Genomic DNA, 23,263 nt, shown 5'->3' with positions numbered 1-23,263 from the left:
GGGCATATGGAGCTCCTTTATTACCTCATTTCCCTTTTGTTATACTGTTGCAGAAATGTGCACTATATAAAAGGAGTCCTTAAAAGTTAATTAATATGTATGGTTCCATTAAAAAAAATGTTCCTTAAGCTACATTTTTAGTGCATCTCAGATGCTTTAGTTGAAATAAAGTCACTTCATGGAATAATTCATTGATATACTTTCAGCTTCAGATTTCACATGCTCATCTCCTGTTTATTGTGAGGTTATTTATTTCAAAACAAAATGTTTTGAGTGGATCTGTGCTTTCTTTGGTAACTAGTGAATATGGCACTGATGTCAGCTGAGGAAATCAGTGTCAAGGACAGGAAAGGCCAGAATTTGAATGGCTCTGTTGCTTCAAAATAGGAAACAGCTTGAGTTCTTTTAAGGTGAAGAGAATTTGCATTAGTTAGCAGTGACACTCTGTGGTCACCAGTATAGGCTAAAGGACCTATTGCCCCATTGATAGTCACATGAAACTTTTATAAGCAGGAGTGAGCGAATCTGTGTGCACTTGGAGAGAAATGGGTGGTGATAAATGTTTAATGTTCATTGTGGAAACACTCGCTGGTTCTTATATTTTTTCTGATTTCGTGATTACCAACAATATTTCTGTTGTTCATTTGGTTTCTATTTCATATACCTATCAAACCAGTATTTGCACACTGGAATACGTTTATAATGTCAAGAGTGGCCTTTGTCATCCTAAACACCTGTTTGGATGAAAATCAATGAATTTAAATTTGATGCTTTAAATTATATACACACACATACACATGTTTTTTTAAAAAAACACACACTAAGTTTCAGCTCTAAAAAGTTTCACTTGTTGAGATTAACCTGGTTTTAAAATGAATTTGTACGAAAAACTATTGTTGTGGCTTTTGAAGCAATTTTTGTACTTAGTATGTAAAGTATGAATATATAAAAATGATAAAGTCTATATTGAAAGTCTCTTAAGATGGAATCATTCCTAACATTGACTTCAATGTCAAAGAGTGAACTATGGGACCCACTCTTAAATTAATAATAAATTTCACAAGAAAACAGTTATTTTCTGTTTATTACTGTGGGCTCCTTACTAGACCCAGAAACTAGCAAATCAACTAGAAACTAGCAAATCATCACAGGAATTAAGATTCCTGGTGATAAAGTGGGATATCAAATCCAAACTCTTCTTCTTCTTCCAACTACCTGAGCTCTTCCATGTGTTAAGAACTGGAGTCCCCCCCCCCCTCATATTTCTGACTCTCGCCAACCGAAAGCATGGCCAAGTCACTTTCCATATTGTAGAGAAATGCTGTTTTGTCCAGTACTACCTACTATGCTTTGCTTATGAAAGATTTTTTGACATTTGTTACAATCCCATGCATATTTTTTCAGAAGTAAATTTCACTTTGTTTACTTGGAACTTATTTCTAAATAAGTGCATATAATTACAGGCTTAGCCTTCAAGTATCAAATTGTGCCTCATTTGAATGTGCACTACCTCTTCCACACTCCATCTTAAAACTTACCTAATGCAGAAATGAATTGTTTTATTTATTTATTTATTTAAGCAGGGGTTGGAGGGCCATCTGTCATGGATGCTTTAGCTGCGATTCCTGCATTGCAGGGGGTTGGACTAGATGATCCTTGGGCTCTCTTCCAACTCTACAGTTCTATGATTTGTATATATTTATAGCCACCTTTCCTCCAAGGAGCTCAAGGTGGCATATATTGTTCTCTTCATCCCCGTTCTATCTTAACAAAAGCCCTGTGAAGTAAGTTAAGCTGAGAGACTGTGATTTGCCCAAGGTTACTCAATGAACTTCATGGCTGAGATGAGATTTGAACTCTATTCTCCCAGGTCCTAGTCCAACAAACTCTAAACAGCACACCATTCTACCAGCCAACTTTTTTTCTCTTCCCACTTCTCTCCCTATGTTGTAAAATAAAATCATACTGTAACATATAATTCATGAGATCCAAATTACGTATCTGTGTTGCTTTGGAAATGCTTTAACGTCTACTACCACTTAGGACTGCAGGTGATTCTTTTTCTTTAGCTCAAATATACCGCTAATTGCTTGGCAACTCTTGAGCACTGAATTCTTCCCTGTCTGTAATATAAAAGGTAAAGGGACCCCTGACCATTAGGTCCAGTCGTGACTGACTCTGGGGTTGCGCCGCTCATCTCGCTTTATTGGCTAAGGGAGCCGGCGTACAGCTTCCGGGTCATGTGGCCAGCATGACTAAGCCGCTTCTGGCGAACCAGAGCAACGCACAGAAATGTCGTTTACCTTCCCACTGGAGCGGTACCTATTTATCTACTTGCACTTTGACGTGCTTTTGAACTGCTAGGTTGGCAGGAGCAGGGACCGAGCAACAGGAGCTCACCCCGTCGCAGGGATTCGAACCACCGACCTTCTGATCGGCAAGTCCTAGGCTCTGTGGTTTAACCCACAGCGCCACCCGCGTCCCTTGTCTGTAATATAACAAATAACTATTGATTCATTAAACTTTCTGATTTAGCAACATGGGAATTCTCCTCACTATCTTATTTCCCTCTTTAAGACTGCATCCTGTTCTTAATAATATATGATTGATGGAAAACTGTGACGGACAGCAGAGCCAGACCAGAGTCTGGTGATGCTGTCCCCCTGAAATTCCACCATAGTGCTGGAGCCTCTCTCTGATGGGCTACAGAGTCCACTAGCCACAGAGGGGGCAGGAACAGCACTTTTGGGGGGAAGAATAAAAGGAGCAGTTTCTGAGTTGGAGAGAGTTAGATAGGGCTGGATTTGAGAAGAGGAATAGGATTTGATTTGAGATGTTAGACAGGTTTCAGGTTGGGAAATAGGGAGAACTGGTTCTGACTCTGGTCTGGCTCTGCCGTCCATCACAAAAAAACATTTAGGGAACAAAGCCCAGTCATTATCGAACTGGCTGGTGCCCTACACAGCCGTAGCATGGAATTGTTGCATGAATGCAGAGAGGAAGTCAGTGGGTTCCAGAGTCTAGGGAAATAAGACAATTTGTCTTTTATTTGCCAGATGGTTGTGATCCACACCTAATATAATCGCATGGAATCTCAGTGTGCACTTTGGCATCCTGTACAATGTCTGTGGCATGATGTCCTTGCAAACATCCTGATGCAGCTGGCATTGAGCTGAATGACTCTCAAAAGTTTTTATCTCACTCACAATTAACAAAGTGGCAAGCTTCCAGTGGGACCGCAGAGAATATTTGCAGAAACAAAAAGATAGAGTTACAAGACATGTTAACATCACAAGATCAGTGTATACTAAAATACTTGGGGTGCTTTTCAAATATCAAATATATAGGCATAGGAGCAACAATCAGCAGCCGAACCTGTCCAAGCATTTGGATTGGACTCTCTCTTCCTCTTAGGGTGCTGACGCCACATTCTCTATAGACCCCCACTCCCCTTCATTCTGCCTCTCTCCCATTGAATCTAATTTTTCATTCCCCCCATGCCCCATAACATCCCACACTGTAAAACCTACCCTGGGGTTTGTGGGACTTGAAAATATTGTAGCAAGGGGTAGATACCCATGAGTGGTTTTGGACTGGGAGTATTTAAGGAAGCTCTGGCATTCATTATGTTTAATCTGTTTATGTTTATTATCATAATGGCTATCAGTATAATGAGTGCTGTTTGAGGAATATTAGCATTAGCTGCCGTAACTATGTGTGCACTATACCAGCCTCTGGCACAATGACATTTGATTCCCTTCTGTTCATTTATTGGGACACATTACGATGATGCCGTAGAATTTGCTAGGAGTGTTGTGTTACGGAACATCTTGTCTCCGAATTCAAACCCATAATTCTTTGATAATGGTAATTTTTTTCTTCTGTCTCCCCTGTTCCTATCCCTTCTTCCCCCCAGCTACCCATTTCCTATGATGTTTAGCAGCTGCAGCAAGAAAGACCTGGAAAGCAGCTTGGAGAAAGGAGTGGGGATGTGCCTATTCAACCTGCCTGAAGTTAAGGAATCTTTCGGTGGCCCAAAGTGTGGGAATGGCTATGTAGAAGAAGGAGAGGAGTGTGACTGTGGGGAACCTGAGGTAGGACTGTCTGTCATGACTGCTTTAAAAGGAGACTCGAAATTTCAATTTAGAATATCAAGACATATCAGTCCTTAGGCACCACTATTCTCCGGTCTCGGTATTCCTTGAATGCTTGTCTAAATACAAAACCCATGCAGTGTTTTTGAAAAGTCTGCAGGCTGCTATTCTGGTACTCTTCCTCAGCCAAGAAGAGCCTGCTGTATGTTGTGCCCAACATGCTGAAATATACTCAGAGCCGAGTGTGAATTTAATGCACTTTATTCAGCTCATAGTAGCAATGAATGAAACTTTCCTCAAAATGTCTAGCTATATATACATTATTTACACAATGGGCCCCGCGTGATTGGCTAATTCCAGGCTGCTCCTGTAGGCCAATCAGGTTGCGGATTCACCTCCTTCAGGAGCCTGATTGGCTGCTCCTGCAGGCCAATCAGGTCGCCGATTCACTTCCACCTGGAGCTGGATTGGGTGGCTCCGGTGGGCCAATCAGACTGCTGCATTCTGGATCCTATTGTTCTAGGATTCAGCTCAGTGCATAACACATGCCCAGTGAAAAGGCTTGGAAAGGGAGAAACCTTATGCCAACATCCCTTCTTCCTTTTCCATGGCTGCCCAAGACAAGGAAAGTGACTGCTCCTCTGACTTCATTCTGCCAGGGAAGACACCTACCCTTCCTTCATTTAGATGTCGGCATTAAAAGTTGATACTGTATTTCTCTCCCAGATTATCATAACTAAATATACCAGAGAATTATGGATTTGTCTTCTCCTGTAAGCATAGAGTTATATGCATAATAGACTGAAAGACATTGAAATAGCAAGAAATTGCATAGCTTTCCCATACAGTTTATTGAATTGATCAAGCCATAAGGATTTCCTGACAGCATACTCATTCTTCTGGGTAGCAAAGCATGAGAAGTAGGTTTATCTGCTTGTTTAAAGTCAATAGAGTATCTGTAGCTTTCACATTCATTCTAGCCCAGTTATCTTTCACTTTTTCACTCCTCAGGGTTACTGATACCTTTTAAAGTAGAAACTGCTTAATATTGCCATGAAGCAGTTTGAACTGTGGCTTCTTCCTTTGTTTTGTTAAATTCCTTAGAAAATGGTAGCTCAGTTGTGATTGGTCTTAGTTCCAGTCTTCCACTGTAATCTATGTGGTACCAGCATATCCAGTACCTTAATTTTGCATTAGCTATGTAATTTAAATTGGATCAGCACATCAATACCACTCTAATCTTTGAGTGCAACATGTTGTTCTGTGTGTAACTCTACATGAAGCTTGCATATAAAGCTATTTTTTATTAGCCAGTGCAAGGGTTGAGGACTTTTCTTCTATGATGGGTTGTGACCCGTGGGAAAAAGTCAGTCAGGAGCTAAAAAAACAATGTTGGGCAGAGTCAGAGCCAAAGGTGAAGAGAACCAGAATACATTTAACATGTCACCTGCAAGAGAATTCTGCAATGCAAATTTTATGCGAGGAAGATTTGTTAACTAGTGAAATGTCAAAGGCTAAATATAACCAACTCCCCACATATTAGAGCCGCAATAGTGAATTATTGGTTTGCCTCTCTAGCCATGAGATATTTTATTCAGTTTGCATTTTTCTGACTTTCCCACTCCTTCTCATATTCTGATCTTCCCATCTCTCTGCCTAGATAAGAGACCCTGTCTGCCTGTGGGGTAGCTGTACTTGGTGTCCACTTCACAGCCACCATGGGTGGAACAGAAGGATGAGGAAGGGGGGCAGAAATGCTTGCTCTGTACAGCCTCTCACTCACCCTTCAGGTCTCACTGATACTGTCTTTGAATTGATTGCATTTTCTCACTTGCTTCAGAGGGGGACTTATTTATATTTTCCCTGTTCTCCTTGGCTCAGTGCTGCATCATTCATACCTCCATCATGATGTTAAGGCTTAGGTGAGAAGAACACAGGCTACAGTCTAGGCCAGTCGGTAGGAGGAGCCATCAGAGTGGTTTGATGCCATACGTCAGATGGAATTTGGTCATGGGTCACATCTACCCCCAGCGGTATACCTAGGGTCCCTTGTACCTTTGACAAAGAGCTGTATCAGTGCCTCCCGCCAAGAAAAAAATCACTTCACTGCAATAGCTGCATTAGAAATTACTACATTTTCCATGACCCTAGTACTCAAAACCTTGGCAAGCCTTGTAAACTGGAGTACAGGCTAGGTTCTCAAGTATTTTGGGGTGTGACTTATTTATTTCTAAAAGGCAAATTTTCCAGTGGGTGTCAGTCCAAAATACTTACAAAATAATGCTCCCTCTGCACGTGCCCCAATCAATATATAGGGCATGTTGTTGATACAGTCATAACTCTTGTTACGTTTGCTTCAGGTTGCGCATTTTCAGGTTGTGTCCCGCGGCGACCCGGAAGTACCGGAAAGGGTTACTTCTGGGTTTCGCCGCATGTGCAGACGTGCAAAATGACATCATGCACAGAAGCAGTGAATCGCGGCATGCGCAGACACGGGTTGCGTTCTGCTCATGTTGTGAACGGGGCTTTGGAACGGATCCCGTTCGCAACCAGAGGTACCACTGTATACATACAAGGTTAGGCAAGGCTTGTAAAGGCCGGCCTACTCAGAAAGAAGTTCCATGGAGTTCAATAGGGTTTACTCTCAGGTTCAGTAAATAGGATCGCTGCCTAAATGCACAAACCTAATCAGGCATAAGTCCCACTCAGTTAATGGGGGTTTTACTTCCTAGTAAATGGGATTAACATTGCCACCAGTCAATCTCCAGTGTGATTTTGCAGGGCAGGCAGGCCTGGGTCCCTAACAAGGGCCAGTTTCACTAACCCCTACCCCAAATTCTTTTGAAATGAAATAATATTCAAACACTCTAGAAGACACAATAAGGTGAATCGGGGTTAATCTGAAAGATTAACCATGATTCACCTTATTGATTCCAGGGTATGTGAGAAAGAAACCTGTTAACTGTTGGTGAACTTTAAGTGTTAAAATCACATTTCTTCAAGAACAATGAGACCTTTTGCATTCATATATTCCTTGTAAGGTCCTTAGAAAGATTCTGCAGTTGCTTCTGAAGGTCTTTTTTTGCCAGGTTGCCTGATACATTTTAGTTAGAGGTATGCTCATTGAATAGCATCTTTTGAGGGTGAGATAAGCTAATTTTCCTGCATCTACGTAAATAAGAGATGAGGCAAATTCTACCATCGCCGCCAGAATCCAGCCAGAACCACAGTTTACAGTGGAAGTAGAAGCACTTTCTAACTGAATCAAATATATAGCTTTCCAGTGGAAGTCTAGGGAGCCCATCCCTGCAAAGCAGAGCAAGTGTGCCTTACCTACCCTCCATCTCACATGCAGATTCTCTTTTCGCATCTCCCTCATGTACTTGCTTTCACTTGGAAAAAAATAAATCACATATGCCCTCTGCCTTGAGCCCAGCCAAGGGACTGTGGCAGATTTATTTATGTAGTACATTTCTATCCCACTGTTCCCCATGAGGGAACACAAAGAAGCATACATGTGATTCCTAGGTAGTGTCCCATCCAGGCACAAACCTGCTCCACTTCAGCAAAGTTCTTTACTATGTGCCTGCAGGTTATGTTCTGGGATATCGATTCCCATCGGCCTGACAGTTGAGATGTAGCCATGGCAGCAGCGGTGGAGTTTTTAAATGGGTATTTTTAATACTACTTGTAAAACCCTTGGAGATTTTATTACAGTCAAGAAGTATATATATTTCGTTAAATTAAATAAAAATAAAATACCTCAGAGTTTCGGTGGAGCAGAATGGCTTTTGTTCTACTTTCTGCCAAATCTCACTAGATTGAAATTTGAATTTAATGTGAATCGATTACCATTCTCTGTGACCTTGAAATGTAAGTTTTCCATTTATCAAGGCTAAACTGACCCATTCTATTTGACCAAGGACTACAAATAAGGACTTAGTAAGACAAAATCCAAGAAAATGAAATTATGCCCCTCCCAAAAAAGGGTTACATATAGAAAGGGGGGAAAGCTACCAGCAAACCTCGTTTTGTTATGTTTCGCTTTATTGCACTTAGCAGATATTGCTCCTTATGAGAATGTGGGTGCAGCTGCAGGCAGCCCCACCGCTTACAGGGGAAGGAAGCCCATCACTCCCACCCCTCTTTTGGCCATGGGAGTGAAGCTGGCCAGGGCTGGAGCTGGGTTTCCCCGCTCCCACCTCTGCAGCCAGGGGGGCTTGGCTTAATAGAACACACTATAGTGTAAACATAACTTTTATATGCACTGGTAAACCAAAAGAATTGTGTGACTCACTTTATTGCAATATTCGCTTTATCGCGGTGGTCTGGAACCGAACCCACAATATCTCCAAGGTATGCCTGTATTTGGCTCAGAAGTTCCATGCGGGAATGGATCTATGCTTTGTATATGAAACTCAAAGCAGCTTGGCAATGTATAAGTAAAATTTATAAATAATGATAAAGATTAAGGCTGGGGATAACTAAATAGGCAGCACTTCTAAGGGACGAGTGAAGGTTACAGTGAATAACAAACTCAAGTGTGTGATACTCTGGTGAGAAAGGCTAATCTGCTTTCAAGTTGCATTAACAGAAGCATCATTTCCTAGACTCATGAAACAATAGTACTCCTCTGCTCAGCTCAGTTAAGAGATTAGATCTCATTTAAGTACTGTGCCACTTCTGATCAGCACAAGATAAATTGGAAACAATTCAGAGGAGAATAGTAATGCTAATAAAGTTCTAGAAGAAAATCACAGAAATGCCTAGTTCTCACTAAGAAAGCTAGGTGTCAGGGGGAAATGTTCTAGTATTCTCCATGAAACCTAGTTTTTTGAATTTTTTTATGTGGAAGAAAATTCAGCAGTTGTTCCCCTGCCTGCCACAGTCTAGACATATGGTTAGAACTAGGCCAAACAGAATCTGAATGTGGTGTATTTAGTTCAGAGAAAAGAAAAAGGGCACAGAACAATTGTGTGATGGTTGGTGAACACTGAACAAAGAAATGAAGCTTTAAAATGAGATACCCTAGGTTAAACAGCAAGCAAGTCATCCTAAACTTCTAAAAGCAGCTATAGGTGAGATCATGGGGCTAGAGAAAGGTGACAGAAACTTTGCCTCAGCTCACACTTTTAGAGCCCAGTGTGGCCACTCATGGAAGCACATGTGGTTCCTGGCAGGCATGAAAGCCAATGGGAATTGTGCTGAGGTAGGAACCTAGGAAGCTGCCTTTTGGTCCATCTCTAGGACAATATTGTCTACCCTGACTGGCTGACGGGCTTCCAGGGTTTCAGGCAGGAGTCTTTCCCAACCCTTCCTGAAGATGTTGAAAATTGAACCTGGATTTTCTGCACAAGTTAAGGGTTGGACTGGATGACTCTGCAACTTTGTGCTTCCTTGGTTACAAGGATGTATTACAATATTGAATGCTTTTCCAGAATGAGGAGACAGAATACAGTGGTATCCCTAGTTACGAACTTAATTCGTTCCAGTGGTCCGTTCTTAATCTGAAACTGTTCTTAACTAGAGGCATGCTTTCGCTAATGGGGCCTCTTGTTGTTGCTGCTGCTGCTGCTGCTGCTGCACCGCCGGCACACTATTTCCGTTCTCATCCTGGGGCAAAGTTCTCAACTCGAGATAACTCTTCCAGGTTAGCTGAGTTTGCAACCTGAAGCATTTGTAACCTGAGGCGTTTGTAACTCGAGGGACCACTGTACTATCTATATTTCAAAACATTTCAGGAGATGGGAAAAGAAAGAATTGGAGTTGTATATAGTTCAGCGCACAAGCAGTGTGTTCTTTAGCCTAAATGCAGAGAATCAGGTGATCATACGGATTCCAGTCGATTTCTATGTACATATTCCTGCCTATTGTAATTCTTAGGTTTTATTGGCTTCTTTTTTAGGAATGTACAAATGAATGCTGTAATGCTACTACTTGCACTTTAAAACCAGGAGCAGTATGTGCCCATGGGCTCTGCTGTGAAGACTGCAAGGTGAATTTTCCTGCTTCCTAATTCGTGTGGGGTGGGCAGGCCTCCATAACAATCTTCATGCCGTATGAAACATGCATTGCTATGTGAGCTATTATGCATTGTCAGTGGAATAGACTTGGTACTTAAGAGGTTCATTGGCCTATAGCTGCACCACTGAAAATGCATCCATTGCGGCTGCTGCTTTAAAAAAAAAAATCAATGCAGCACTTCTTCTCCTAAAAGACAATGTGTGTATTTTTTTTATTTTATGCATAAATTGACAGTATTAAAAAGCAGCCTTTAAAGTTTATGTCCACTTAAATAATTCCACCACTGCAGAGTCAGCTGAAGTTTTAACTTGTGTGCTTCTGTGTGTGCAGAGTGTCGGAGCCTTGTGCTTGCATTTTAGTAAGGAATGAAGGAGGCCCTTTAGAAGTGTGCCGTAAACCGCTGTGCAGTATATCAAAGAGATGCATATAAATGCTGTGGTGCCTTTATGCTGTGCTTAATGGCCACTTGGTGCAGAGTCTGGGAGGGGAAGCATTAGTCCATAGCATAAATTTCACTGTGCAGTAACTTTTATTGATTGGAATTACAGCCAAATCTTTTCCTCCTGCAGCTGAAGCCAGCAGGGGTCTTATGCAGGCACTCCAGTAATTCCTGTGACCTTCCTGAATTCTGCACTGGAGGCAGCCCTCTCTGCCCAGCCAATGTTTACTTACATGACGGGCACCCCTGCTACAGGGTAGATGGGTATTGCTATAATGGCATGTGCCAGACACATGAGCAGCAATGCATCACACTCTGGGGACTAGGTGAGTTCGAATTCCTGTTCACTGTTTCTTTCTCTAGGTATTTATCCACAGAAACAAATTGCTTGTGATATTTGGAGGAGGAAGAGACTTTGATTCTGGGTCTGTAAATTCTGCATTTCCCATCTTTGACAGTTCATTTCTGTGGCATAGATGTTGCATGCCCAATCCCAATAGATCAGTATATGGGAAACCTCAGGCCTGGGGGCTGAATGTGGCCTTCTAGCCCCATCTGTCTGGCCCTTGGATTTCTCCCAAGGCCACACACCTCCCGGACCTGCTCCATACCCTACTTGAGTGCTTTATCCTTGTGGAAATTTCTCACTGAACTGTAATAATGCCCTTTGGTTGCCTGAATGAAGGATGGAAGTATCTGTGTAGCTTTGCGTAGTTGGAATATGATCTACTGTACAAAAGCAAGAGTCACATTTGTTTCTCCACACACTTTCGCCTTTGGCCATACCCACCAAGCCCATATGGGCCCCAGAATGGTCCCCACAAGGGAATGAGGCTCTTGGGGTGAAAAGGTTTCCCAGCCTCTACAGTAGAGGGTCATTTTCCCTCTTGCATCCCTACAGTTGAAGGTGAGCTGAAAGAATGGAGAGAAGATATGTGATATCTGTCTATTAACCTCTTCATATAATTGGGTGGTCTAATGGTTTGTAGAAACTAATCATTTCCCCAGTTCAGCTCCTCACTAGCCTCGGGTTCTCCAGAGTATCAGTTGCACATCATTAGCACCAGTCCCACAAATTATTTTGGGATTGTGCTGCTGGAGAAATGCTGGGATTGTAGCCATGCTCCCCAGGTTTGAATTCTACATGTGCTTAAATACAGCATAAGGTTTTATGGTCTTCTTCCAAAGGTACGATCATTAGCTTTCTTTGAAGCTATGTCTGCTGGGCACATTTGAATCCTTTTAGAAATAGAGCTTGCCTTGCCCTGCCTCAGTTTACTTAACTGTAAAACGCAAATACTTGCCTACCTCTCAGAAGTAATTACTGTAATGTTTACTTTAGCACTTAGAGATTTCTGGGATGAAAGCCACTATGCAAGGGCATAGCATTAACTACGCAAACATAACTCATCGCTGTTGCCGGATTAAGAAAAAATTGTGCCACCGATTATATTTCCATCAGTAATACAAATTGACTTGGACAGTCATCTGGTTTCAGCTGACATTGCGGCATAGTCAAGGATGGAGGGGCATTGTATTTGAAAACTGTATATCCACTTACTCAGTACTTAATTTGCTATTGAGATTTCTCCCTGTGCACCCTATTCCTAACATTTCATTCTTATTTATTAATTTAATTATTATTTATTTTGCTTGTTTATTATGCATTTTAATTATGGATGTCTGACTGTTTCAATGAACTTGTTTTAGTGTGTATTTTAATTATGGGTGAGCTATATTTTTATAATTTGGTTTTACTGGTTGTTTTGCAGTTGGCTTTTACATGTTTGTGAACCCCTTTGGTCTGTCTTCTCAAAATTAAAGGCGCCCTAAGAAATTCCCTTAGTATTTATTTATTTATTTAGTTAGTTAGTTAGTTAAAAGATTGTTAGGCTGCCGTTCAGGAGGCACTGCCTTCCCATGGTGATTCGCTTAGTATGCTGTGTTATTCTCCCCCCCCCCCCCCCCGCTTCGAATACTTGTGCCGGCTCCTAATATTTGAGTACATGTTACAGTTCCAACACCATCTTTGTAGCCCATGTTGGATCTCTCTTCAAAGGGAGTTCTTGGGGAGTGTAGCACCATCATGTGTGCTTTAGACTACATATGAATGGATAATAATAACCCCTCATTTGAAAATATGATCCCATCATGTGTCTGATTAATTAAGGCAATTGATAAAAAGCACTTCTGGACACAGTTGCTACCTAGACGTCAAGTATCTTTTCACTGTGCCCAGCACAGAAGACCAAGAGTTTAGCCAGAGGTTTTCAACCTTTTTGAGTCCATGGCTCCCTTGACCAATTACATTCTTTCTGTGGCACCCCTATGGGGTGCCCAGTTATGTCACCCCTTGCCTGCAGAGTTGCCAGCCTCTCATCCTTTTTTGAAACCCTCCGTTGGGAAGTGTTCCCTCAGCCTCCTCTCCCCCATCCTTAGGAGTCCTCTGGGCGGCCACTGCTGCCGCCCCTGGTCTCTGAGCTACTGCCCCAAAGAGAAGTGCCTCCTCACACTGCCCCACAGGAACCTGGAAAGAGGATGCCTCCAGCCTTTGTGGCACAATAGAGATTGGCCAAAAGTGAAGCCAGCACCTTACCTTGGGAGGCAGCAGCGGCAGCAGCGGGTGCTGCCGGGCCTGGATGACAGAAAGACTCCCCTTCAGCACTGGGCACTCAGCTCCCAGGCAGGCCCTGCACACAGCAAACAGAAGAAATGCCAGTGCAGAGCCTGCCTCCCTGCCCAGCCCCCCACTTGTCCGTTCACTGACTGGGCTCCCTCGCCCACTTGCCTTGCCAAGGCCACCTCAGCTCTTGGCAACCAACAACCCCTGGCACTATTCGCCTGTGGAGCTTGTAGCCAGGGCTGCTGCAATAGCAGCTGTGCAAGCCTTTGGGAGGCAGAGATGTGAGAGGGCATCAGAGGTGGGAGGGGGGAAAGGACAGAGGTTAGTGTTGCCCATGGCACCCCTGACCATCATTCACAGCACCTCAGGGTGCCTCAGCACACTGGTTGAAAACCATTGTCTTATGCCATCTTGTCATTGTGAATTGACTTAGATACCAGAAAATTGCAATCTTAGTTAACTACCCAAGATTTTGAAGGTACATGACCCTGACCCCTCCACACCAAAGTACGAGCAGGAGCAAAAAGTGGGTTACAAAGGTTAGACCAGGGTGTCAGCAAACTTTTTCAGCCGGGGGCCAGTCCACTGTCTCTCAGACCTTGTGGGGGGCTGGACTATTTTTTATTTTTAAATGAACCAATTCCTATGCCCCACAAATAAACCAGAGATGCATATTAAATAAAAGCGCATAATCTACTCATGTGAAAACATGCTGATTCCTGGACCGTCCGTGGGCCAGATTTAGAAGGTGGTTGGGCTGGATCCGGCCCCCGGGCCTTAGTTTGCCTACCCATGGGTTAGACCATCAAGGTCTCCCAGGGGAAAAAATGCTACAAAAATATGTATCCCAACAAGACATCATACAGGGAATACTGATCTACCTGTTATGAAGAATTGTGTATTACTGAAATGTTGTTTAGAAAACTTGTTTTCAAGATAAGGCTATGTTCTGTGTTATACAGGAGAATTCGGTCCTGTTTAAATATTGCAGTGTGTGCCTTCTTTTAATTAAAAATGAAACTTTTAAATACTTCATTTTTGTAAAGTCATATTGCTAAAGATGTCACCCTATTGATAGTGATATGATTGAAAGTTATGTAGAGAGTAATGCATTTGGATATTATCTGCAGCTTTTATTGGCATTTCAAGAGGCACTTAGATATGCAAATAAATCTTTTGGCAGAGAAAAGTTATTGATTTTCTGAGAGAAAGGAAACATTAACCTTTAAGAAACAGGGACTTTCTAGGCTGCCAAACAATTTCACCTTTCTTTGAAGTGCTTTGTGTGTGAATGGGTGTGCACATACTTTAAAAAGAGAGTATCAGTTGTGATTATGAAGAAATGCCAGTGATAGTCACATTGATATAAATGATAGTGTTAACTGTCAGATAATGGATGTTTCAAGAGGGTGATGCTTGGGAAATGTTCTTTGGCCCTGTGGAACTTCCAACATGGGGCAACTTTCCACACGGTCATTGTTCTTCTACAGGTTCTGCCTGAGAAAGCAGGAAATGTATATAAGAGCAGTAGGTTATTGGCATCCTTCCCGATCACTTTCTGTTTCCTAACAAACAATTAAAAATAAATACTTCAATCAAATTGATTTCATTCTGCTGTTTTCTCTCCCCCCCCCCTCCACCGCCCCCATTGCATTACTTTAATTCTTAGTATGCAAACAGTTAGGAGAGCTTAATAAAGGGTCATTCTACTTTCCCTCTCCCTCAGTTCAGTTCTCGGGCTGCAAATTTCATCCAGTTCTGCAGAAGATTAAAAAAAACAGAGACTTTCCTTTTGGGGGGGGGGGAGAAAGATTTCCTTCATGAAGACCCCTGGATGAGTTTGCCTATAATTTTGCAGGGTTAATCCGCTCTGGAAGGGCTTCTTTGTAAATTTCATCCTAGAGGCTACTAAGCTAATGGTTTAGATCATAGAAGCAAGTGAGGCCGTGTGAGAACTGTCTTTTTCTTCTGTAACTAAACAAATTTGTACTTCTGGAGCAGAGGGGACATATCCAAGTTGGTGCCATCTCCAGTATGTTTTTAACCTGGCATGATTTGAAACAGGTGATTTAATTCTTGTAGAGAGGAAAAAGGAAAAGCTTTAGGCTAGAAAGGTTGACAGGACCTTAATTACTAGGGCGCCAAACTCTGATTGTCAATAGCAAAGTAAGATAAACTCTGCTCACCCAGCCCAACGAGTTTAATATCGACTGCAAATCTTTCACAAATCATTTTGTCTTTGCCTCTTCAAGTAACAAAATAAAGAGAGACAAGGCTTTCTACTTCAGTTTATCTCCTGGAATTATGATAAATGGGTTCCCTCAAGAAACACAACATCATGGTTTGCTTCCTTAAGTGCCTTTAGAAGCTTTTGCTGTTTGTTTTTCTTTTAACTCCCCTAGTTCTATCTGTTGTCTTTACTCCTACATGCCTATAACAATAACAACAACATTAGCACATGATTATAAAAGTCTAATCAGAGGGGCTGCAGCAAAACTGGAAATAGACTATTGTTTTTCAACAATAACAATAATTTATTATTTGTACTCTGCCCATCTGACCGGGTTGCCCCAGCCACTTTGAGCAGCTTCCAACAGAACAGAACACAGAGAAACATCCCACATTAAAAACTTCCCAATACAGGTGTTTACAATTCAGATGTTTTAATACAATTCAGATGTTTTAATAGCTTTTCCCAGTCGTTATCACCAAGCCAGTAAAGGGTTTCTCTATGTGCATGTGAGGTTTCTGTCAAAAGGATGGTTGCAGGCCCCCAAATCCTACCATCCATCCTGCTAACACGCACGCCACTTTTAGACTGCAAATTCAAGAGGGTCAGGATGGCTATACCAAAAAGGGATAGTTTTTTGACATCATGGTCATTTAAACTGGAACAAGTTTATAAAGTGCCCGGGGGTGGGCAGAGGGACTGCATAGCTTTGCACAGTTTCTGTGATGCACATCAATAGACTTGTTGGCTCTTGGTCAGCATATTTTGAATGGAATGAAAAAGAGGTGCTTTCACAGCCTTGGTAAAAGTTATCAAGAAAGCAGGACAGTACTATGCACACAGTTGATTTACTTCTGCATTCCTCCACCCAGGGACAGTTTTAATACAGTTATTGAATATGTTGATAAAAGCAATTCGCTGAAAACAAAGCTCTTGGCATTTTTAAGACAAGTCCTGGAACCATACGCATCCTTAGAATTTGTTTTCCGTCCTATTTATGGAATCGCTTACTACTTCTAGATGTCATAACAGCTACAAGCATAATGAATGGCACTGAAAAAGGATAACGCATTCATGCAGGACAGGTCTACAGACAGGCCTTAGCTGCGGCAGTGGTGAGCAAATGCTCACTGAGTTACAATCGCTTGGCAAAGGTTTCTCTCAGTTGTTTCATAATAGCAACTACAAAATGACTCTTTTTTAAAAAAAAAAGATGAATCCCTGATCTGTGTAACAGAAGTAGATTCTGGGCATCCTAGCATATGGTTCATGGGGGTGAAGTAGATAATAGACCATCAGCATCATTTCCCCCCCATCTACAGTAGCTCAGGTGGGTGGGCTTTAGGGTTCTAGTAAAAGGCCACCCAGTCTAACCACTGAGGCACAGCACTCCACCACACGAGTTCCCCCAGGGTGTTCTCTCCAAATACCCAAAAGTCATTCTAGAGTGATCTGTGCACTCATTTGAAGTAATAAATCAGGGTGGTACCTGTGCTTTGTAGGGGGTGTACCTAGAGGTGACTGCAGATGTACCTCAAATGTTGGTTTGTGTTGCTGCTTTTATTTGTTAGTGTTACAATCTCAAAATTTCAATAAATAGATCCATTTTTTAAATGCCTTATGCTAGCGGTAAACAATAAGGAAGACTTTGTGCCCTGTGACATCTGGAGACATCTGTCTGTGCCCTGTTGGAAACAGAATACTGGACTAAGTGGACCTTTTGGCCTGATGCAGCAAGGCAGATCTCAAGTTAGCCACTGCATGAACGTATTCAGTTCGAGAGAGAGAGAGAGCCATTTGTAAAATTTCTCCATTCACTGTTAAATTCCTTTATGTCATGGAGGTGAGAGAATGCTCCGGTTAAAGTGTGATTTTTAAGCCTGAAAGTGAAAAATGAGTCGGAAATATACTCACAGCCTTTCAATTTAATTTTTCTCCTCGGCCTAGCTCATCAGAAGAATCCTACATGTGCACATTCTACTCCAATGCATTTGCCTTTCATTGAGCAATCAGGAAAGGCACTTCAAGCATTCCAAAAATATTAAAATTAACTTTATACCTTTTCCTGCACATTTTATTCAGCATATCAATAAAGTTACAATTATTGCTTGTGATTTAGGAACAAGAAAGACAGACACAGAGGGTGGGGTTGTTGTTGTTGTTGGCGGCCCTTCTTTAATTGATCCAGATGCGAGAAACTTCCTGATCTTTAAGGACAGCCAGTCTCAGAGAGAGATTTAGTGATATTCACGGCCTTTTGATATCTTAGAGATTTCAAGCTTTAGTGTGACCCCTTAAATCTGCTCTGGGAGTTTCCCTAACTCTCTAGAGCAAATTTACAGAAGGTGCACAGGGAAATGAGTGGGAGGATAAGTTCCATTGCACAGTTAAAACCTGTTGCAATAGTGGAACTTTGTGCTTGGATACCGCCACCCATTGTGTCTTTCCTGACCATCAGTTTATAGCTCAGCAAATACATAGTTGTTCCTAATTTGATACATGGAAGCCAACTATTCTCTCAATGGCTTTCTTCCAATTCATTGATATCACATTCGGCCAGCACTCAGACAGAACGTAATCTGCAGTTGCCCCTTTTGGTTTCAACCACGGCAGTGCCTTGAAAGCTGCACCGAAACTTTTAACGCATAGCTTCCTCAGGTTACATATTGAGAAAAAGCATTTTTTCTCCCTTGCATGTCCCATCTTTTCAGGCTGAGCACTGCTTATATTCTGTGCTGGAATACACAGTATGCAATCTTTTTTGTAAAAAAAGGGTAAAGAGCACAGCTATAAAAGCTACACTTTGCTATAAAAGTGCAAAAAGCTAAGGCTACAGCAAAGCTACCCCTATTGGACTTGGAGGACTAGCTTGTAAAAACTAAAAAGCACTCTTCAAACTGATCTTGATAAGAAATATCCATTTATATGTCATTTATTCCTGACTATGCCATTATATGCTGGTTTGCAACGAGAAAGTTATAGACAGAGATGTAGCTCTCCACCAGCTGCCTGTGCTAAAAGCCCATTAGTCCAGGCAAACATATGGAGTGAATGGTCCAAGAGTAAGAATGCTAGACTCCAAACAAGGGGCCCAGGTCTTTAAGGTATTCCACTCCTCAAGGAAGGGGCAGAGCCTAGGAAGAATGATCAAGCCTGGTTCCATAAAAGGCTTCAGTTCTGGCTTATACTTTATTGGAACATTTGTCATATAGAGCTTTCCATGGTGCTGCAACTACTACCTTACTTTGTGCTCTGTGTGCTGCTCTTGTTAAGGACTTTCCATAGTTTTCATATGCATGGCTTGTATTCAACATAGCACAAAGGCTAAGGTTCTGTCAGTGCACAGGTAGTCCTTGTGCAATGGAACGTTTCCCCACTGCGGATGGGGTGGGGTGCAATGGGGGAGGGAGAGGAAGAATTCCCATGTCACGAGCAGGAATCCTTGCAGTAGCTTCTGCTAGTGCAACGGCTTAGCTAAATATGGCCCTGTTGAGTCCCAGTTCACAGCAAAGTGGTAAAGAGCAAGAGTGTATGTTTGCTTCCTCACTTTTCAGTAATGCATGAAATGGCATTTGAGTTATGAGCTTGAGAGATCAGTAGACCATTTAAATCTAGGTGGATTGCACTTTAACTTTTTTAAAATATAACATTAAGCTAATCTTCAGTTGAAGATATTCTATTAGTCAGGCTACTGACTATGAAATGAAGGTAGCTAATTACAATTTTAATATTAGCTTCTATAATTATTTTAAATCACATTTGGTTTCTCCACCCATTCCAGGTATAATACATAATTTAAATGTACTCTTTTAGGAGTAACCCACCTACAGAATTTATTTATTTATTTCCTGCCTTTTTTTTCAAGGAAGTCAGTGCATTATACATGATACTCTCATCTGCACATTTGATCCTCACAACAACCTTGTGAGGTAGGTTAGGCTGGGAGATAGACTGTGGCCGCCGCCTCTGCCACTCACAAGAGCAGGCATAGGAGCCGTGGTTGGGAGAGGCACAGCGCAGCGCAGAGGCGTCAGCGGAGGGACGAGCAGCTCAAAAGGAGCCCTTTCGGGCTGCTCCTTCCTCCTTTACCACCTTTGCCGCTGTCGGCGGCAGCAGAGGAACGAGCAGCCCGAAAGCAGCCCTTTCAGGCTGGTTGTTCTTCCTCCGCCGCTGCTGCCACCACCAGGTTTGTGGTGTGGTGAACCGGCCTATACTCGAGTCAATATGTTTTCCCAGTTTTTGTGCTAAAATTACGTGCCTCGGCTTATATTCGGGTGGGCTTATACTCGAGTATATACGGTATGTATCACTGGGGACAGGATGACAGTAGCATATACCGTAATGTGGCATAATACACTTCAGAAAGGCCCAATATATTCTATGGATACTAATTTGAAGCAGCTTAACGTGGGTCATCAGAATGGAATGCAATAATCTTTCAATGCATTATTCTTTTGTTGGTGACTGCTCCCATTTCCAACTAGGGTTCTGTGTTCCAGAACATGATGACTTTAAAATTTAACTTCATTAGGGAGACAATCCTATATCCTTGAATAACATTTTAAATACCTGAGGCTGCAGTCCTTTGACATATCCTCAGAAATAAATCTACTGAACACAATGGGGCTTTCTTCTGACTAAATAGGTATAGGGTGGCTTTTAGGCTGCAATCTTAAGTGTGCAATCTATTGAGTAAGCAGCACTGAGATTTCTGAGTGAACAGGTTTAGGACTAGTTGGACTCCATGTATATTAAGATAGCCCTTGTGAGAGGCGGGTGGCGGCGGGACCAGCGGTGAGAAAGGGCTCCTTTTCGGCCACTCGCCCCTCCACCACAGCCACCCTCCTCACTCCAGTATAAGCCGAGGGGGGCTTTTTCAGCATAAAAAATGTGCTGAAAAAGTCGGCTTATACTTGAGCATATATGGTATTTAAAATTATAATAGCATGCCTCTGAGAAGGTTGGACTTTCTTTAAACTGTTCAGTTTGTTTTCTAGAAAAGATGTGTCCTTTCACGTTGTAATGGAATAGTGTTGGGACCAGAAGAATATGTCAGACAGTAAATACTGATTAGCTTGTATGACTTTATCATGAAGAAAATAGCTGTGTTTTCCTTCTTTCTCTGTGCCCTGCTCCCAAATTGTGTGGACAGACACTTCCCAATATTTTCTGCATCAGGGCTGCGGAATGGGTTGTATTCCCTCGTGGGCCTCTTCTGAGGGGCTCAGGCTGATGTTGGGGGGTGGGGGAAAGGGATAGGTGAAGATGGCTTACCAGGTTAAAACTGGGCGTGGACAGAGGCAAAGCAAGTGCAACAGCCGATGGGACTCTTACCTTTTTTACATTGCAGTTAAGCAAAAACCAGGTCTCTACATGCACATGCACGCGCACACACACAGAGGCAAGATGCTTTATTACAATTCAAGGACAAAGTCCAGCAAGACAAAAACGGCCTGAGGAAGGCTCAGACTGGGGCTGCTGAGTGGGTGTGGCTTGGGAGAGTCCTGAGGGACTAAGAGGGAGGGATGAAACGCTGCATTCAGCTCTCAAGCCTGAGGCTCCCCATCTGTGTACTAGGAATTTATTTGTTACAAAGTGATTTTGGCAAGTCTGTTATATTAAGAATAATTAATATGTAAAACATACACAGGTCAGTTTTGTGGATTTTGGTTGGCTTTAGGTTGCAGTCCCAAGTGTACTTATTAGAAAGTTATTCCTATTGAACACCGTGGGGTTTACTTCCAAATAAGCATGAACAGGAGCCATCACTAGGTGGTGTGTGCGATGAGACAAAATGACCAAGAAAGGGCCATGAGCTTGAAAAGGGCCATCCTGCCATTGCTGGGGGAGGGGCACACCTTTCCCCCCAGATAATCCAATGGGCACCCAGCCACCTGAACCTACAAGCTATCAGATTCAGACCCTGAAAGGCTTCCGTCCCTTTAAATGGTGCACAGAAGGGGCAGGGTTGTGACGTGTGTCTTTTCCGACCTCACAAGATTCCTTCTTGGCGTCTCTTTAGAAGAGCTGTCACCAGCTCTGAGATTGGTAAATCTTGGACGATGTATCTGTCACTGGTTCCTTTCAGCTGTGAGGTCTGGAAGGAGCTAGCAGCAGTTGAAGCATCCAGAAACATTTAAGCTAATGAAACTGTGTCATGAATCTCTGCATTCAGGGCCAGCTGGGTGAGCCTTAAGCATTAGACTTCCCAATGGAACAAGACAACTATTTGAAGGAAGTTGTAGTCCACAGTGAAACCTGTGAATGCCTCCCACGTGCCTCCGCCCCAATCAATCTGGAGTCCAGTGCAGCTTCAACAAAACCCATCCCCTTTGTTTCCTCCTCCACTCCCTTCTTCCCGCTGTCCCCTACCAAGATCAGGGTGTTGCATACTTTATAAGATTAAAATGGCTTTGCTTCTTTTGTAGGTGCTAAACCTGCCCCTGGGATATGCTTTGAGAGAGTCAATTCTGCAGGTGATCCTTATGGAAACTGTGGGAAGGATTCCAAAAGTTCTTTTGCCAAGTGTGAACCCAGGTATATGCTCTTGTCATGCCTAATTGGAAAAGAGATTGGAACTGTGCCAATGGTAGATGCTAACATCATTAAATGATTAACATTATTTCTTTTCCCTTTAGAGATGCTAAGTGTGGCAAAATTCAGTGTCAAGGGGGAGCAAATCGACCTGTAATTGGTACCAATGCTGTCTCCATAGAAACAAACATCCCATTACAAGGAGGAGGCAAAATTCTATGCCGTGGAACCCACGTATACCTGGGCGATGACATGCCTGACCCTGGTCTTGTCCTTGCTGGAACAAAATGTGAAGATGGAAAAGTAAGGTTGAAAAATCTTATTCCCAATAATCCAGTCTGTGTGTCTAAAGGGAAACTCAGTCTTGGTCTTTACAAATGAAAGTCACACTTTCTGCATTTTGTAGTAAAGGTTTGGCAGGCCAAATGAAGATGCTTATGCAAACAATTATGCTGTTTAAGTATACTCAAGAGTTTTTTGAGAATGAATGGAATCAGTTTGTTGTTTAGCCAGAAGGCATAACTATCAATTTTTACATAAAAGTGCTGAAAAAAGGAATTTATTGTGCCAGTGAAAGTCATTCTGTCTGTATTTTAACATGCTGCAGCCAGCTATTGACAAATTACCAGTATTTCTGAATAGAATTGAATGAAGAAAGAGTGAGTGATGGTGGCTAAATGTAGAGCTGCATATCTGCTTGATTATCAGTTCATCACTGAATGTGATTTACAGAATTTCCTGTATCCAGAAGAATCAGCTGTGCTGATGAGAGAGTTCAAGTTATTCACTTATAATATTTACATACAATTTAATATGGAAAATCTCTGACCAGTTTAATTTTCATTAAAGTCCATTTAAAATATCAGTATCACAGCACTATAACCAAAAGAACAAAGAAATATAAATTAGAAACAGTGCATCCCTCAATGAAACACTCAGTGAAACATTAATAAAACAATAAAAAGATCAGTGTGGTGGACCTTATGAGCCAAGAAAAGCCTGCATAAATGAATGGGTCTACAGGAGGCATTTGTAACTTGCCACTATGACCTACTGAACAAAGATAAAATTCACATTAATTACTCCATCTACTTTTGCTTCTAGCCTCACCCACCACTGGCTTATAGCCCTCAGAAGGTTGGCCTGAACCAAATACTGCCCTAGGGCTAATAAGGATTCCCCACAGAGATGTTAAATAGCACTGGGGACAAGGTGATGCCTTGTGACAACTGGCAGTTCAGTTGCTAGGAGGCCAAAACTGGCCTTATAAGTAAGAGTGGTGCCACCATAAAGCAGTACTCCTAACTCATGCATGCAGT

General features: G+C 42.2%; 1 protein-coding gene across 3 annotated transcripts in view; it reads left to right on the top strand.

Annotated features, from left to right (window-relative positions):
• The window catches only part of ADAM12 (ADAM metallopeptidase domain 12), a 189,566-nt gene that overhangs the window by 146,385 nt on the left and 19,918 nt on the right, over window positions 1-23,263 (top strand). For all 3 annotated transcript variants that reach the window (XM_081005209.1, XM_081005210.1, XM_081005211.1), the window contains 5 exons: window positions 3,917-4,094; window positions 10,000-10,089; window positions 10,688-10,883; window positions 21,839-21,947; window positions 22,049-22,247. In XM_081005209.1, coding sequence (XP_080861335.1) covers window positions 3,917-4,094; window positions 10,000-10,089; window positions 10,688-10,883; window positions 21,839-21,947; window positions 22,049-22,247 — 772 coding nt within the window. The remainder of the gene's footprint in view (window positions 1-3,916; window positions 4,095-9,999; window positions 10,090-10,687; window positions 10,884-21,838; window positions 21,948-22,048; window positions 22,248-23,263) is intronic.

Source organism: Podarcis pityusensis (assembly GCF_964106645.2).
Source record: "Podarcis pityusensis genome assembly, chromosome: 5".
NCBI classification, from domain to species: domain Eukaryota; kingdom Metazoa; phylum Chordata; class Lepidosauria; order Squamata; family Lacertidae; genus Podarcis; species Podarcis pityusensis.
This window is presented reverse-complemented; position numbering and strand designations above follow the sequence as displayed.